This window comes from Paramormyrops kingsleyae, chromosome 1, assembly GCF_048594095.1.
Source record: "Paramormyrops kingsleyae isolate MSU_618 chromosome 1, PKINGS_0.4, whole genome shotgun sequence".
In the NCBI taxonomy this organism is placed as follows: Eukaryota; Metazoa; Chordata; class Actinopteri; order Osteoglossiformes; family Mormyridae; genus Paramormyrops; species Paramormyrops kingsleyae.
In genome coordinates, this window is record NC_132797.1 from 69,917,225 (window position 1) to 69,936,607 (window position 19,383).

Below are 19,383 nucleotides of genomic sequence, written 5' to 3' on the forward strand. Positions count from 1 at the left end.
GCGCCGGATTTTTGTCAAAGGCAACAAGAAAAACATGGGGACTAACGGGGAGGTCGCGATGTTTGAAGCGGCTAATGGATGGCTCTGATGTGGAGAAGGTAGAGTTTGCGGCCCGGGGAAACACGCGCAACACGGTAAACATCAGGCCAGCCGCTGTGCTAAACGATACCGGGGTGAAACACCCGAAAATGGCCATTCATTTTCTCCGACTTATTGAGCGAAACTTCACAGAGCTGAACCCTACGGACCATTTCCCCGAGGCACATCTTACTGACTCCTGCGTCGAGAAATTGCCATCCTCTAGCCAAAGATCCATAATCTCACCAAAAGAGGGGGCACCTCCCAGGCCAGTCCACGGCACTGTCAGGGTTTACATCACGTGGTCTCAGTTATTCGAACAAAATCCTCATCACTAAGCTGGATTTGTAGACTACAGTTACCATTATTCTAACACGCATCTTCGCAAATTATCACGCAATTTGCAAAATCAAACAGTTGATTTTTTATCAGCGGGGAAAAAAATGCACTTAAGAAATCGTGTTCATTCGTGGCCGCTATCGATTCTGACAGATGACGGGATATCGGCAGCCACAAAAGCTTCTGTCGCTGCTTACAAGTTTCCTCATCTCGAGCGAATGTGACACGTTAACTACGATGGGGAATGAGTAATGTAAAGTTAGAGGTCTACGCGGAAGGTCTCAACCCGGCTGCTATGGAGATGCTGCTGTGAAGTCCCACATCTTCCCTGTCAGCAGGAATACCAACGGTGACAACCGTCTGCTCGGGATTTGTGTAGGAAGGCAAACCTGCACGGATCAGCCCGAATCCACATGATATCCAGTTACCATGCGAGCCATTTACATACAGTAGACGGCTCATATTTGGAGGCGCAAAGGCATGCGTTTGTACTTAAATACCTGATTTCTTAAAATTGGTGTTAGCGTAGCAACAAAAATGTTGCTAAGCTAAAAGTAGGTAATATATAATACCACGATCCTCTCAGCAAAGGTGTAAAATGCGGAGCATATGTACATACTTATCGCTAGAATCTATAAGTAGCTTAACTAATGCGGGTAAAACAAAGAAAATGGCGCAAAATTAAAAAGGTGTACAACTCAGATTATTACCTTTGTCAATCAAAACAATCATCCAAAGGCAAACCGGGGCAAACTATACGACATCAACGTAAGAGTGAGGCACGGAAGCGAGCCGGCAGCACACAGGGCAAGAGAGAAAGCTGGAAAATGCCGAATAAGGGAGCGTTTCGCGTGGAGCCATGTGGTATCTAGGCTGGGTAGCAGTACCATTAGTAGAGCGTTACGGTCAGGGTTCTAAACCAGGATTCTGCTATTGGCATGGTGTACAGACACAAAATAACAGCGCAACATTTGACAGGCCTCGTCGGGGGGGGGGGACAACAAAAAAACGCTGTAAATGCTCTTGGAAACTAAATATTTTAGCAGTCGACATGAATGTGTGCCCAATGGTATCTTGCTTACACGCCTCAGCACCTGTGATTATATAATGCTTCGCCACCTTAATACCGAACGCCGAGCCTTCTAGTCTCCATCCCGTACACATCCGGCATCGTCTGGGCAGAGGATCAGCCGAATGTTCCCCTGTAGCTCCCCATCCGTTCTTTCCCGGTTATTTCCACATGCCTGTTCAGCAACTCAAGTGTGCATGTACTTTTTGTTTATGACACATTGAGAGCAACACGGGTGCTGATCAAGCAAACACGCGCATATATATTTGACTTCCTCACACATACCTCATTGTTATGTAATGAGAATTTGTAAAATACTGCGCACCTATAATTGCACGACACGGCTTGCCTTGTGAAATGGCACAGGCAGCTGGGCAGCGAGTCAAAAGATTTGTTTTCTTTCATTATTTGCACTATCTGCTTTTGTCCTTCGCTACATACATCTGCTGCCACCATCAGGGCAGAAGAGAACTGAGGAACTACACTGCTCACCCAAAGCCCAGTTTCATGTCATATATAGATATACACCACAATAAAAAAGGAACCCAGTCCAGTTTTATTTGCTATTTTGAATAGTAAACAAAACGTCAGGGAAATAATAGTGATGGCTGGCACAAAACAGTGTGACTCAGACCTATGTAGTCATATTTTATTTAAAAAAAAAAAACAAAAAAAAAACACATTTATTTATTATATTTGTAGCCTAAAATTAGCACTAACGTGTGAAGCAAGCAAACACAAATAGATTGATGAATAAACAAACAAACAAATAAATAAATAACATGTATAACAGCAAGCTTCCTGACACGTGCGCGAACGAAATTGCATCTATGTTATGTTGCAAACCTCCTAGGAACTGTCACGGTTTTGTACAACACGGTTCGTAAGGGGTGCCAGGAATGCTGGGAAATTCAATTTCAGCTGCTTCCTCAGGATCATCACCGCGCGCCACCGGACCTGTTGCTAATAAACTTGTTATTGCGTCGCCACCCATGGTCTATGGGCCAGGGAACTGGGTGCCAAGTCACACCTTCAGCTGTAATCAACTGTCACCCCTCCCCCCAGCACAATGCATCGGTGTACACAAATCAGCACTGCATACACTAAAGAGAGAGAGAGAAAAAAAAAAAAACATAGAATAATAATTATAATAATCATCATCATCATCATCCTGTCCAGGGTGTGCCCCAGCCATGTGCCCTACACTGCCTGGGATAAGATCCAGGCCCCGCCCGTTGTAAACATAACCAGAATAACCAGTAGACAGTAGTAATAATAATAACTAATAATAACAACAACAACAATATTAGTAGGATAAACTAAAAAAAAAAAATATTGTGCTTTTCACCCTGCAACCTCGCAATTAGACTCAGTTAATGCTGATCATCCTAGCTGGTTCGGGAGCCTGAAATGATCAAATCTGCAAAGAAAACAACATCCGTCCACTTTCACACTCCAGTGGAAGAGGTGGTCCCTCACGGCAGGACTACCTAGTCTTGCCATCTGGAGAATAAATCGAGTGTGAAGTACAGTATAGTTTGGGACCAAGCTCCGTGGCGGCGGCTCAGCAGTTAGTTCATTAGTTCCAAACTTCCAGGGATTAGGAGCACATTCATTCTGTGGGGGGGGGGGGGTTGGGGCGGGCAGGGAGGAGGGCTTCGAGGGGGAACGGGACGACCAATCTGCTGAGCACAGGCCATGCTTATGCGCAATGTACATAAACAGACTCTTCCCCTAGAGAACAGGGTTAGGCAGGTGGAGAATGTATCAGTGTCGTTCCCCCTCCCTCGCTCCTCAACCCCCCCCCCCCCCCGTCCGATATCTCTGATCCCGCTCGTGCGGGGCGAGGGCGTCAGCGTGGTCATCCCTGGCGTCCCCAGCCCGGCCGGGTGATGGCTAGCGGTTTCTGGAAGGCCCTCGTACCGTCTGTCGCGCGGCACCCGGCGAGCAGGGCAGGGCAGGGTGGGAGCTGGCAAGGGCCAGCCAGGGGGGGGGGGGGGTGGACTGAGTCACCGAGCGGCTGTCACCACAAACGCAATCGCAGACGAGGCCAAGACACTGCAACCTGGGAAACACTGTGGAGACCTTGATCTGCTTCACTTTAGCAAGATACGCTACGCTATGTTTTTAATACCTATAATATAAAACTGTGTTATACAGCCAGTGCGCACATATTTGTCATTTCCAACCATTCAGAGCACATACGTCTGAGAGCCTTGCAACTTGGGGAATACAACAGACTGCCAGACTATTGCCCGCTTTTAATCAAAACTGACCGGAAGGTTCCGGTTAACTTATTGCATGTGCCATGTGTGTAACATCTCTGCCGCAATTTCGCAACCAAAATGTAGAAAACCATCCAACAAAAACAGCGCATGAAATCAAACACTGGCAAACATTTAACTCTAACAGATAACCGACAAATTCCCTCCACAAGCTCACATTTAAAAAGTACACGTCTAAAATGTTATCCATATACTCGTTCATTTACGGTTCTTTGATTAACAGTGATGCTTCATAAAATGATTATTCTTTGGGGCCGATATAATTTTTTATGTAACGGAACGCTAAAAAGATTATTTCCGAGCATGAAAAAAATAGCAACGCTTATTGGATGACTGAATGTTATTTTCCAGGGATAGCAATTAGCATTTTTATCGCAAAGCTAATTCTATCAGCATGGACAGGAACACGGGCGATGCACAGAGAGGCTGCTCTGCCTATTGAGCAAATGAAGTCCCATTTCTAATGCCATTTTCTCCTCCTTCAGATCACCAACACTTAATATTCGCCAGCAAGATAATCCTATATAGGCAGAACCTAGCTGCTGCAATGATTGATATAAAAAAGAAAACATAAAAATGGTATTACCAGCATATAAAATGGGATACATTAATACTACAGGGAGCACAGGAAGGTTATCTTTAACTCTCTATTAAGTTGTTAACATTAAAATATATGTTTTTCAATAATAGCAAAACAATTTGAATAAAAAATTGGAAGTTTATTTGGAGGATTTTAAATTTTTTTTTTAAGGATGGATGTGATGTTTATAAATAATAGAGAAATGGAGGATATGTTATCATTTTGTGTTCAATCACCTCTCCATACCTGAGGGCTTAAGTTGTCTTTCAAACCCGGCTTTTAATTCGCCAGGAATTGCCTGGAGCAACCTGGCCAATCCTTATTATCAAGCTTCCGTTAGATGACTTTCTAGCCAAGTCCTCCCCTGTAGCCCTCTCCAATCAGCATTTCACAGGGAGCCAGCCGGCCTCTATGGCAATGCGATGTGGGGGGGCCGGGAACACTTTTAACCTGCTGCATCTGCCCGCGTCCTGCTGTTTGCCCAGTGTGACGTGGTCACCTTGTTTCAAGTCAATGCGGAAAAGGGGCCATTCTTTCCTTTCTTGCAGCATAATGGCGAGAAAAAATAAAGTTGTTTTAATTATCTCACTTAGGTAGTTTTCTATTGAGAGATTAAGGACTCACACCTGTTTATTCAGGAGAGAGAAGGGAAGAAGAAAAAGGAAAAAAAGGAATGAAAAGCAAACTTAGCCCTGAGTTGCGGGTGGAGTGCACTGAAAGGTAAAATTACGTGGGCCTAAAATGATTTAATGGTAGGGTTACGCAGGTTTAGTTTTGTGGAGCTAACTGTAAGAAACATGGAGACAGGTGGGTCATAATTCCGTCGGGCGTGTTGTGGGACACCTAAGCGGGCTGTACCTTTTTGCTGGCCGCGACCCCATCTTCACAGTCCAGGACTGCGCAGTCGGCGTCCAGCGAGGCCAGTTTGCGCAGCTTCCTCTCGTCGTTCCCCGGGACGTAAAGCACGGCTCGGCGCGGCACGTAGCGCAGCGTGTGCTGCCAGCGACGGCCGCCAAGGCCTGCCAGCGGCGGCGGCGGTAGCGGCGTCCACACCGAACGGCGGGGTAGGCCTCTGTCAGGGCAGGAAGAACAGGATCCCACATGTGACCTGCCACCAAACACTCTTACTAATGGCAGGATTAAAAAAATAAAGAAAAATCAACATTGTAATACCATCGTTCAAGGGACCAGCAGAAAAAATACGGATATCAAATGATGTCATTTCCTGCATCATTGCAAAATGATATTAGCAACAAAAACTACATCTGTGCTAGGAAAGTAAATATTACTGGCTTTTATTTTATTAATTTTATGAGAAGCATGTTTTCTCCCACCCTTTTGTGGTGGGTAGCTTAAAGCTAGTTAACAAATGTACTGATTTGGCAGGATACCCCTTCGAAATGCATACAAAAACCAATATGGACAGAGTCCGCAGTCCTAATACTAATGCTGAGCTTGAGTTTGGCTTTCAAATCTCCATCAGCATTCTGGGTCAGTACGCTGGCTTCAAAATCGACAGGACGCTAAAGCATTGTAGCTTTCCCCGGATCTTTAACTCGGTACAAAAAGTTTGTTTTTCTTTCGGATCCCCATTCAAGCGGGGAAGCGGCGCTGACCTGAGCTTTGAAACACTTTATCACCGGTGACATCAGAGGCGATTGTTCTGCTCTCACCCTAATGCACAATGGCTTAACAGATACAGCTGAATCAATCTATTAAGAGCCAGGCTAAACTGGGAGACAAAAAGAGAGAGTGACTGATAGGACAGGGGAAAAAAGGGATTAGAGGGCCCAGAAAATAATTAAAGTTTGACTACACAACAAATTTGCATAATACTTGGTACTAATTACTGGTGGAAACAGGAGCGTAGTTGTTGTAAACAGTGATAGTATCTGAGCAAACACTAGGGGCCGGGCACAGAGGCCAGGGTCCCCATTCATACAGAGTCCTGCTTAATGAAAGCACTCGCCCAAACACTTTTTATTGGTTCAGCTGCCTCGCACACATATTATCACCCGTGCTAATAATCCCAGTTACGCTCCTAACATTTTAATTATTTGCTCTGTACGTTCGAGGTTGCTTGAATAATTAGTGCTAATGACCGGCCAAAATAACCGGGATCATATATATCTAATTACAGTCGGGCACAATTCTCTCCTGCCTGCGTTTTTTTCCCATTCTGCTCCAAGGGATAATATTTGTTCATTGCATTTTTTTTTTGTGTGTCCTGCCTCGAGAAAAGCGGCAGAATGGGGACAGAAGGACAGCAGGAAAGGGGGTAAGGTATCCTCCATTCTGTCTTTGTTTTCTAAAGAAGTTAAAGTCAGTTCAATAGGTACTTAATCCTGTCATCCACGCTTACAACTGCCTTCCAGTATCAATCAGGCATAATCTGAAGTACGATGATGCTGCTATATTATGCAATTAAAAGCAATTCAGGTGGTTATTGCTTGGAGCCCAAGTACACAGTGTCTCGGCAGGGATCCCAAATGCTATAGTGTTTAAATTTGGTTAGTAACAATATCTCCCAGGGGGAAAGGGGAGGAATATGCAGAATCCTCTCCTGGTGTGGACCATGAAACAGAGGAAAGGGGAGGAACTCGCTGTCACTTGAGGGACAAAAACCTACAGCACCCATATTGATGGGGGGAACAAAAAAGCAAACAGCAAAATTAGAAAGAAAAACAGAGGGTTGGAGGAAGGAGTTGCGGGAGGGGGGGGAGGGGGGGGTGACCCAAATGAAGTCCTCTACATTCAGCCACAGACCACTGTGGGGTGAATGTTAAAAAGCTATTTTAAGTGGCCACTTGAAAGGAGAATAATTTACAATACAAGAGAGAGATGCTCACAAGAGGAAGGTAACAGTAATTAAAGAATGGATTCTGTTAAAAAAAAAAAAAACACAAAAAAAAGCATCAGTGAAGCACTGCCCGCCTTCAGAATAAGGCATGCCGGCCGGGCCTGATGCATGCCGGCCTGATGCATGCCGGCCTGATGCATGCCGGCCTGATGCATGCCGGGCCTGATGTATGCCGGGCCTGATGTATGCCGGGCCTGATGTATGCCGGCCGGGCCTGAAACAAAATCAGGACCCTAATGAAGAGCACGTCCGCGATCCCACGTCCGCTTTCCCCCGGCTCCGTTTTTTTATTTGCTTTTTCGACTCAACGGGGTTTCGTTTTGCTGTACCACGGCCCCTCCGGGGAACAGGAGGTGGTTCCCCCCGTCGCTGCCAGTTTCCTCCCGCCGTGGCCAGATCCCACGCTTGAGAACGATCCCGCGCGCGGCCACCCAACGCCCCCCCGCGCGCGGCCACCCAACGCCCCCCCGCGCGCGGCCACCCAACGCCCCCCCGCGCGCGGCCACCCAACGCCCCCCCGCGCGCGGCCACCCAACGCCCAACGCCCCCCGCGCGCGGCCACCCAACGCCCAACGCCCCCCGCGCGCGGCCACCCAACGCCCAACGCCCCCCGCGCGCGGCCACCCAACGCCCAACGCCCCCCCGCGCGCGGCCACCCAACGCCCAACGCCCCCCCGCGCGCGGCCACCCAACGCCCAACGCCCCCCGCGCGCGGCCACCCAACGCCCAACGCCCCCCCGCGCGCGGCCACCCAACGCCCAACGCCCCCCGCGCGCGGCCACCCAACGCCCAACGCCCCCCCGCGCGCGGCCACCCAACGCCCAACGCCCCCCGCGCGCGGCCACCCAACGCCCAACGCCCCCCGCGCGCGGCCACCCAACGCCCAACGCCCCCCCGCGCGCGGCCACCCAACGCCCAACGCCCCCCCGCGCGCTCACATCACGGACCCTTTTCAACCGTTCTGCGGTTGCCTGGATTTTTGTGAATTCACCTATTTGCTTCCCCGCACAGATCTTACAGGGAGGCAAAACGAGCTTTGACGCAAAAAGAAGCGAACACAAGAGAAAAATAATAATAAAGGCACGTTAAAAACTGAGGGGGGAAAAAAAAACAACAGAAACGGTGACATTTTCAGTTTGACACAAAAAGAGATGATCGTTCTCAATTAAAAGAACCAATTAGCTGCAAAGTATAGCCTGAAATCTAAAGCACTGGTTCACAGAGTGGGGAAAAAAATGATAACAGACAGCTTAGAGGGAATGAGTTAGGGCCATTTCAGGAAAGTGTACTGTACCACAGCAGAGCATGTGCGGTAGGGGAGGGGAACAGCAGTTTGTGGAGGACGGCGTGCAAACGCAGCCGCGCGGCTGCCATGTTTCAGCCGCAGACGTCTCCTGTGGCTGCTGGCTCGCGCCGAGTTTTCATGTTCAGCCACAACAAATTGCTTGAAAGTATTTTCTTTTTTTATCATTGTCAGCTGTGTCCGTGGCTTTAATGGAGACGGGTAGTGATGGCGAGATCCGGCGTCGACTTTCGGTGAGAATACACACAAAAATACAACCCCTGAGAGAAGCAGTGTCTCTTGGCAAGAAATTGGGCAAAATGCTGAATTTCCGATACACTAAGGAAAGACACATAGAATAAGGCTCTGTTTTTAACCTGGAATACAGATAACACCCCTTTTCTCCAATATGCAACTAGGAAAAGGTAGAATACTGCTTCATATCAATGAGCAATAATTGTTTCATATGCAATGTTTTGTACATGCTTACAATGAAGTGCTTGTGTTTAATTTATTTTGACTTATTTTGATTTCTTTAGCGTGACATTCCACGTGAATAAACTGGCTATATCAAAATCACTATTTCAATAAAAATGTCTTCCAGCAAGATGTTTTACGTGGAAGTTTTAAAAACAAAATATAAATGAATAATCTACAGCTAGCCAGAGCCATTTCCTGGCCCGTCGTCTCTCGATACCCTTCCCCTCTGCGGTTGTCCCCCTCGACGTCTGACAGGAGATTCTCCTAAATGCTGCAGAAAACAGGTGTGATTTAGGACTTTCGCTGACAATACGCCGCCCGTTTGGGCCCAGCGAGAGAAATCCAACGCGCCTCATGTTCCCGCATTCAGCGACATCCCCGAACGGTTACACTGCTACATATGTATTTCCAGGACATTTTATTCAACTTGGGCGACATCTGTATCCAGAATGACAGACCCATTGTGATACGATGACAATGTAACACAAGAGCAGTTGTAGCTACATGTAACATCATGTGACCGTGTTAAAGTGTTGCAAGTAGCATAAAGTGCTCTATGAATATATCATGAAGACTGCATTCTTTGGGAAGGAGAACAAAAATCTTGGTATGTCTCATGAGAAAAGTAAGAGGTTGCGATGGTGGGTCTTCAGCCTGCAGCAGAACAGACACCAGTTCACTTCCGCCACTTAGATAGTCGTAAAGCTTACTGGTAGAAAACAGTAACACTGGAACCAACTGGAATGACCTTTGTGGTGAAACGTACAGTAGCCCGCTTCAGACATGTGGATTTCAATTCTTGTTTTCATACATGCTGACATCTGTTTGACATTTTCCAGCTATTAAATCACAAAATATGACTTTGGGTTTAACAATCCCTAAAGTAAATTATTTTCAAATCGTTAGACACGGACAGACAAACGCACACACACACACACTCACACACACAATTTTTTATTTTTTAAATCAGGTCAGCTTGCTTGCCTTGAGGCCACTGTGTACATATTTATGGGTCAAACTTCAAGGGACCTCCTGAAGTTTCTGCATGTTAATGGTTTTCAGCGCCTCTCTGGTCCTCATTAAGGCAGCTATGGCCTGGGACCAGGCCTGGCCTTGCAAGCTATAGCACTCCTAGTGGAGGAAGCAGGAAAACTCAAAAATCTTCCAGCATTTGCTTTTTCTGTTCACTTCTTTGCCAGGGAGCCGGCCTACTGTTAAGTTACATTCATGGATGTGACATCACTATTAATGGACTTATACTAAGCCAAACAAGAATTTTATTATTAAACCATTCAGGACTGCAAGATCCAGTTTAATAAACACTTTTTACATATCTTCTAAAATCAGCTATAGCACTAGCGTTTCATCACCAGATTAACGCCTCACACGTCATTTGGTCACAGAGGCACTACACGTGCAATTCGATTGGCCCATTCGCCCGATGTGCTTGTTCTTGGATTACAGCTATAAAGCACAGAACCTAAAGGAAAAGCCACCCACAAGCACAAGAAGCAGCAGCCAAGTCAGCAAAGCAGAGCAGGGGCTGGATTCATACCCACAATCCTGGAGGTTTGAGGGAAAAATACGACCCGCTGAGAGAACGGACCACTCTATTATAAGAACATCTGTGCGTATATTGAAATTGCTAAAGCTGTGTTAAGTATTCATGAAAGTGCAATAGAGCACACTCATAAAATATATGAATTATGTAGAGTACACTTATGATAAGAAGATTAAATTAGAATCACTTGCAATAAGACTACATAATAAGAGAGTAATAGGCCCTAATATATAATTAATTAAGTTATATTAGTCTCTAATGTAAGAATTAAAAAATATATTCAGACAAAATACCAGATTGCACAATTACTTTAGCCTATTTCTTTATTATCACAATTGTAAACCCGCATCTTTCTTCTACTCTGTGTTCCGTAAACCAGAATATCAATATAATATCTATGGCTTTGCTTATGTTTTTTTTTTTTTTTTTTTTTTTTAAAAAACATGCATGTCCACAGAAAGAGCCAGGCAAACGGAAAGAAAACAAAAAAAAACGAAAAGGCAAAAGTCATCAATATTTATCTCACTTTATGTCTTGTCTGGAACGTTCACACCTCTAAAAAAGCAGTGAAAACAATCCCGACGAAAGCTGGGTCCCAGCGTGGGGGCTGCGCTCCCTTTCAGGCCCGAGTTCTGCACACACAGGGCCTGTGTAGAAAAATGTGCCGAAATCAAGCAGGGGCAAGAAACAAGGGCAAAGGAGCTAATCATAGCGGCTTTCTGCTGGGCCTGGGGCCTGGCTGAATGATCTGATCCTCCTCCTAATGGGATCAGCTGGTGGCAGATGACCCTCCCAACAGCATCTCAAGAGCCACACAAGGGCCTGCTTGTTCAACTGTCCTCCGCGTGGCCCCATTAGGGCGGATTTTACGCCTTAATCTGCACAATGAGGGTGAAGTCATAGCAGTTATCTTCAGTAACCAATGAATCTACCTGTAATCCGCCTGAGATGCAGCCCCCCCCCCCCCCACCCCAGTTTCTCGCAGTCCTCAGTAACAATGCGCTCGCTAGCAAAAGGCCCCCACTTTAATGCGGTCCAGCTCAAGGAGCCCCATTTGCTGCCATTTGAGCTGTCAAACATTAAACTCCTTTCTCTAGCCCCTCTCTTGTCTGGGATCCTCGGCTGAATGAGAGGTAATGTCTGTATTGGAAGCACTGGAAGCGAAGAAGAAAAAAATTAGAAAAAAAAATCCATGGGGCTAATTTGCCAGAAGTTAAACCCTAATAGCCCTTCAACCACCGGCTTCTGCCAGGCCTCACAGCTGTGAACTAATAAAGATGGGCAAAAAAATAAATAAAAAGGCCACGCAGCCGACCACTTGACTCCTGTGTTGTTTCCATACGGAATCTCATTGAGGACAGATGGGGGAAAAAAACACTGTATTTAAGGGAAAGAAAGAGAGAGCGAAAGAAAAAAATCTAGGAATGTGGAATACGGGCCGGGGGGGGGGGAGTTAGCTTTTCACTTAGCATTTTTATTGACTCTTGGAAAACAAAATAAGGGGGCATTTTTTAAGGGTGCGCACTGCGCAGTAGACATTCAGGCCTTTGCGGGCCCATTGTAGCACTTTGAAGGGAATAAAAGGAAACCCCACTGCTTAAAATCCAGTGGAACATCCCTGAAACAGAACACAACTGTTCCCCTTCTGCATGAATGGGAGGGGGATGAAAGCAGAGACGGACTTCTGAGGTGCGCCGAAAGACAAAGGCAACAAAAGTGCTGATCACGAGGGAATGACACGACTCGTAGCGGCGGAGGGACGTGGAGAAAGGGCCCGCAGAACAATGGGTGCTTCCAGTCAAGTGACACGTAGGAGAATCGAAAAATCCACACAAGAGGTGTCTTCTACTCGGGAAAGAGAACTAAAAAACCTACAAGCAACCCATCCCTGTCAGCTGGGCGGTGGTAAACAGGGAACAAAATCTGGAGTCGTCAGGTCACCGGCAGACCCGGGAGGGGCCGGATTCCCATCCCCCGGCCCGCCCCGCCCCCCCCACCCCACGAGGACGGCCGCTGTGACACTGCTCCACACAGACTCCTCTGGCTCCAGTCCTTTTTCTGTTTTGTTCCCTCTGTGTACTTTTGAAGTGCTTCTTTGAATACTAACACAATCACCTTTTTATCTTCCGAAAGACAGATTTCTACAAACACGAGTCGCGCCCTTCTGTCTACTACGCTACTATCAATATTCGGGGGGGGGGGGGGGGGGGGGGGGGGAGTTTTTTTTTTTTTTTAATTTTATTACATTTCCCTCGAATTTTCAAAATGAGAGGAAGACTGAATAGTGCTCGTTTGTCCATTATCATTATGTAAGCTACCACGTTTCGGAATAATTACCGGCACCTCATTTCCACTGCGTTGTTTCAACTGAAACCATCTTTCATAATTTGCAAGAGATAGTGTATGCTGCCCATTTTAATGACTGGAAACACCTCATTTACAGTTAAATCATGCCACCTACAAAGAAACAGAATTTAAATGAAGGCCGTGGAGAGACCCACAGGAGGCCAGGCAGTGAGATTTGTTTGACAAGTATTTATCAAATCGTCCCATTAAGTGATACACTGCGCACACACACACACACACACACACACACACACACACACACACACACACACACACACACACACACAGTAGTCTATATCCACACATTTACAAATAGCACATAAAACAGAGACACACACAAAACCCTAGCAGATACTTTCATACGTGTGCACACCACCTTAAATAACCTAATCAAGTTATTTTGATAGACCGGAGAATTCCCCACTGATTAGAGTCAGACATTTAAAACTGATCACGTCTTTGTTCCCCGTGTCGTGGGCTAACAGGCTGACAGGCCGGAATACTGTAACGCTGTCGTTTCGCTGATAAACGCTTGTCTAAGACCTTCACAGTAGCTCGGCGTTAACTAAAGGCCATTATTTAGCTGCCACTGCTGCTGATTAATGGATAAATGTGGTAATTGATTAGCAGAGGAGTGGGAACTAAAACAGAGTTCAGCATCAATAATGACTTCCTGACAAAGGTAGCTGACATAAAATGTAAAATGATACCCTGCAGGGAAAACGTCATCAAAGAGCGGCAATCCACATAAAGAGGCTGCAAACTCTCCAGCATCCTGCATTTCTTTAGTCCTTTTCTCTTGGTAATTCTGTCAGTTAAACTGACAGGAACCATTATGGATGCCACTCGTCAATTCACCTTCATAAAACAAGCTGTAAAACAGCAAATAAGAGGCTTATACAGCTTCATTATCTGGGGGCGCCCTAAATCAGGGCGGAAAGAGGCGTCCATTCCCGTGGGTTCAGCGTGGCGGCTTGGACGGCAGCGCCAGCGGGCTGTCGCCCTGGCTGGGCTCTGGGACCGGATTAGCCAGCTGAATGCTAACAGAGACAGAGTGCTAATGGTACGCCTGTACTGCGGACAGGCCTTGGGCTAGTGTTTACCGTCAATAAATCCAGGGAATATGGCGTTTCGAAGCCGGCAGCGCAAAACTGGCTTGCCAACTTATGGCTGTTTTCTTATGGGGAAAAAAATCCTTCCTTCCATCCATCCATCTTCTGCACCCCCTTGTCCTATGCAGGGTCATGGAGTTCCTGAGCCGACCCCGCATCATCTTATGAAATTCATTTAAATACATGCAAAAATGTCCTTGTTCGAAGTATTAGGTTTGGGAGCAAAGGGGGACACTGGAGCGGACAGGGAGTCACCCAGTCACAGAAGCACTGTAACACTGCAATTATTTAACAGTTAACTACATGGAACAAGACAGAAATGAAGTGCCCAGGCAGACAGATGGGGGCTGCATCTGGAGCACTTTCCTTTCCATGGCACAGAAGCTTGAGGAGACCCCGTTTTGATTCATCTCATGCAAATTAATTTAGATATTTCTCAATACGGCAGTGGTGCCGTCGCGCATCCAATATCCGCGGGTCACGCGCTCCAGCCGTTTCCCGCTTCCGGGCTGCGGAACAGACCTAGGGCGCCTGCAGAATAGCGCAGCTAAAACTTTGCTGAGCCAGTAAAAGCCCACTGAAGCACACCTCTGTCTCTCAGCCCAATCATTAATGCATTACACGCTCAAAAGCCCCGCCCACACATTCCTCGCCCTAATACGGTCTTCCTATTACCGTCAGTACGTTTAATTAAACAACTAAATAAGCTGCCAGCTGCCAGGAGAGGCCAAAAGATTTCGCTTATACCGAAAGAATCCCAACATGCACCTTTTTGTGGGTTACGTTTTTTATAAACTATTTAACTTTTGAGTTATACTACAACAGGCACACAGCCACGTAGTAAAATTACAGGTTTGAAACCCTCCCCCAAAATAAGTTTGACTAGCCACGTACACAGGTTTAGACCCTCCTTGAAATTTATTTCTGACTATAGGCCTGTTCCATGTTCACATATCTATATATTACATTTAGCACCTTGCAAATAAAAAGGGAAATGGCAACTAACAGGACAGTGTGTCAAAAAACAAAACCCAAACAATATTAGTAACGGCTATGGGCAGAATGAATAGAGCAGGAGTCGGCACCTCATGCTTCGTGTACGATCTGCCTCCACGAATCTACGTCGCCTCACACTGTGCCGCTCCAGGGGTGTTTAAAGGTCACTCATGATTAACCCTTTCAAGGAGATGCTGACACCCACCATTTAATTAAATTCAAAGTAATATAGAGGCAAAGAATTTTAACAAGTTAAAAAAAAAACAAAAAAACTTTTTGTTCATTCTTTTCATTTATATCCAATGATTTTTTTTGACTGAAGCCTTCTCTAGCATTTGCAACAGAGAAACACATTTATATTATTCTTTGTTTATAGCCTGTAAGACTGGATCATGCTTTTTTTATTCATTCATTTATCGTAATAAAACAGATTATAAACGGATCATTACAATGAAATTTAAATAATAAACCACCATTATGCCTTTAGAGGTTGGGGCTGCTCCCTTGAACACAGTTACTGTATTAAATGCACGTTTATTGACACTGACTTAGAGAAGGATAAATGGACAGCGTGATGAAAGGAAAATGCACGACAGGCTGCGGGATGAAAGATGACTCCTGGGCAATCGTAATAATTGCCAGCAAGCGCAGAAAGGGCTGGTGTGACACAAAGCGCTTCGACTATTAGCTAAAACAGGGCGTCCATAAGCTTTGGGCGGCATAAACGCCCAGAACAGCAATGTCCGGGAATCTGCCGATCGACATCTGCGTTAGCGCTGCGCTAGGCTGGCACGAGACGCGATAGCCGGCCGCCCCTCTGCAGAGAGCCCTGAATAGGCCCTTCACAGGACAGAAGATGGGGACAAGGGCCGCCGTGGTTCGGACGGCCAGGGGCGATTGATTATTGTTTGTTTTGGGCCGGTTCTATGGGGGGGGGAGGAAGGGAGAGCAGGAGCGCGGGGAGATGCACTGCATCTACATGTCCCATTCTCAAAGGACTCTCCAATCTGTGGATTTCCCCTCTGTGCTCTATTGAATATCACCTCCGCCCCTCCAATGCACCACCAGGCCTCATTATGCATGCGCTCGTGCACATGCACACACACACACACACACACGCGCGCACAGGCTCACAAACACACATGCAGAGGCACACACACACACACACAAGCACACAAACACACACACACACATGCTCACACACACACACACACACACTCTCTCACACACACAGATGATTCATACCTCTCATGCCTTCTTCCTAACTCCAAGTCATCTGGATTTTCTGGATCACTTCTCCACGTCGCTTGGGCGAAATCTCGCTGCTGCCTACAGACTACGTTTGTCAAAACTCAGCACAAGTTTACGGCAGCAGACAAGCCGCGGTGTTATCACCAGTCCTCTGGCCAGCATCCAGAACAGTCCGTTCCAAACCATATGGGCACATTTGAGCATTTTTTGATGTTCGCATTGCAGAGCACGCATCCCATTAAAACTTAGCTGACTAGACATTTCAAACCTTGCCAGCCTCGTTCTGAAACAGACAAGAATATCTATGCTGTTGATCGGTCTTTAATTTTGGAAACGCATTCATTAGTTGAATTCCATGTAAAAGGTGTTGTAAGTTGCATCAAAGCAGCTTACATTTCCCATGTGTTTAAAATGCAGTCAAAACACATGCAAGGGATTTTCGGCACAGGCAAGCTGCTGTGGTATGAGCCATAACAGACAGGGAGAGTGGATGACAGTCATTCAGCTCTACAGGTGGGGAAATCCAGTCATTCTGAATGGGGTTAAAATAATGGACAATTAACATGACTGCAATGGGGCTCTGGGGAATGAGACACCCACAGCAGAATGAAGGCACAGCATCGCAAGGCAGGTCAGCTGAAGAACGTCTAACAGTGGGGGAGGGGGGGGGGGGTTAGGGTTAGCAGATGACAGACCGATCCCTCGTTAGCCTGGTTTTCTATCTGTGACGCACTTTTGTACAGAAATGAGACAAACCTGTTCTCTTGGATTGGGTTCCCAAATGATTAAAGGCCCATTACTCAAGGCACAAGGTTTAAACCTGGTAGGGTTTGCTGTGCCCCCCAGTGGCAGAATTCACAAACTGCACAAACATAATTCCAGATCAAGCGGAGTCTACAAAAACATTACTTAATATACAATAATATGCAATTAAAAATAATATATAACACACATATATATATAGATATACATTATATATATGTATAGATATAGATATATATTATATATATGTGTGTGTGTGTGTATATATATATATATATATATATATATACATATATATATATACATATACATACATATATACATATATATATGTATAGATATAGATATATATTATATATGTGTGTGTGTGTGTGTGTGTGTGTATATATATATACATACATATATATATACATACATATATATATACATATATATATATATATATATATACACATATACATACATACATACATACATACATACATACACATATATATGTATATATATATATATACATACACACACACACACACACAAACTTCTAAGTTACATTTTTATGCATATTTACTATTTCAATTTCATCAGGGAGCGCAATGTGTTTTTTGTGTAAGTGTCAGGAGTAACGGGACAGGAACATTTCCCAGAATGCACTGAGTCCCAGGTGATCTCATTACAGGTTGCCACACTCAGACACAGACACGCTCCAAGCGTCTCAAAGAACTGCCCGGCAAAGCCCAGACAATCGGACTTGGGGAGTGCGGACCGCTGAGCGCTCAGTTCTCACGATTAGCGATGCGAGTGTCGCTAAGGGGCATGCCCCCCCCGCACAGAGACAATCGCCGCGGCCCGACTATCAAGTCAAAGCTGCCCAAACACAAACAGACAACCGCTTCACCAAAGGGGCAAGCAGAAGAGATGTCCCCCAGACATTCGGCCGTCACCGGGCAGGTCATTTCTGTCGGAGACCCCACAAAACGCAGACTATTATTGGTGTCAAAGCCTAGTGTGGCCGGAACCATGGGGACGAGTGAGCGGACCCTAGCCTTGCTGGTGGGAAGGGCCCCATTTCCGGAGGTTGGCACGTTGCCCCGGCACCAAGGCCCGCATGGGCAGGCAGAGGGGTCCGAACAGAGCCAGCATCCCAGCGTGCAGGAAGGGGACTGCACTAGGTTTTCCCAATACCATGTTACGTAAAAACACAGCGTGTAGGCATAGGACCCCAGGACGGACTCCAAATACAGAGCATCTTCCCGCTTTAATGCACATGCATTAAGCGTCAGCATTTCGCAAAGCGGCCCTCCCTGAAAAACAACAAATGAAACGCTCAAGCTAGAAGACAGCCACTAAACGTGCAAAAGAAAAGCCTTTAACCTTTTCCAGCTCTCTATTTCACATTTATCTTTACAATTACTTTTATTTAGCAGACTTTTGTGCAAAGGGATGAACACGTGAGGCCAACAGCATGCTGCAAACGTAAGCACGGCCGAGGAGCTCACTAGGTCAGAGGTAGCTAGGCTGAGCATCTAGCGAATGCCCAGGCAGAAGCAGAATTTAAGCAGGAGCTGCACAACAGAGCCTAATAAGACTAAGATTTTAACAAGATGAGAAGTGTTTCCTCAAGTTAAATATTAATCAGCCATTTCATATGTTTGAACGTGCGCCCAATAGTGAACCTGATCACATGACCGAACGATGATGAAAGGATTAATTATACGAATAAGTGTGTTTACTATGCCAAGCGTGGCGGCCAGAGGTACTGACCCTGCTCACAACACATGGGGAGTTATGAACAATAAACACCTTCGGAGGCTCACTGCTTTTGCCAGACTGTTCTAAGCGACAGACAATTATGAGTCTGTTAATTATGTGGATATCTTTGACTTTCATTGTCGGTGAGCTACGAAAACGGTGCAAAATCATGGACGGTTTATGTGTGACAGGTGATGGAGTACATAGCACTCATACTGACTGTTACTAACCCCCCCCCCCCCAACCCCCCCGAATGCATAGCCCTGGGGTGCGGCCAGCGGCTTTTGTAATTCCCTTCCAGACCCCCCCCGTCCTTTTCAGAGCCCACGAATCCCTAAACTCTGCAGCTCAGGTTCTTTAATTAATACTGACTTAGACCCAACGGCTCCCGACACATCAGGGAGTTTTCCGAGGTCGTACCTGTGATGTCCCCACCAACGCGGCCATGGCGTCAAGACTGGGAGTCACTGGCCTGTCCCCTAAGGCTCAGGCGAGATTCTGGGGACAATAATTAAAAAGTGAACCTTCTTCTTCTCAAACACATGCTTGATTAACAGCATTCACCAAGATCGGTGAAAATATCTAATTATTTTTACATCACCATGTCTAGAGTGCCACACATCCTTTTATCGT

The 19,383-nt window shown here is 46.1% G+C and overlaps 1 protein-coding gene across 2 annotated transcripts in view; it reads right to left on the bottom strand.

The window, feature by feature from the left end:
• clybl (citrate lyase beta like) overlaps positions 1–19,383 on the bottom strand; it is a 55,453-nt gene that overhangs the window by 20,416 nt on the left and 15,654 nt on the right. For both annotated transcript variants that reach the window (XM_023833224.1, XM_023833313.2), the window contains exon 2: positions 5,210–5,423. In XM_023833224.1, the coding sequence (XP_023688992.1) occupies positions 5,210–5,423 (214 nt within the window). The remainder of the gene's footprint in view (positions 1–5,209; positions 5,424–19,383) is intronic.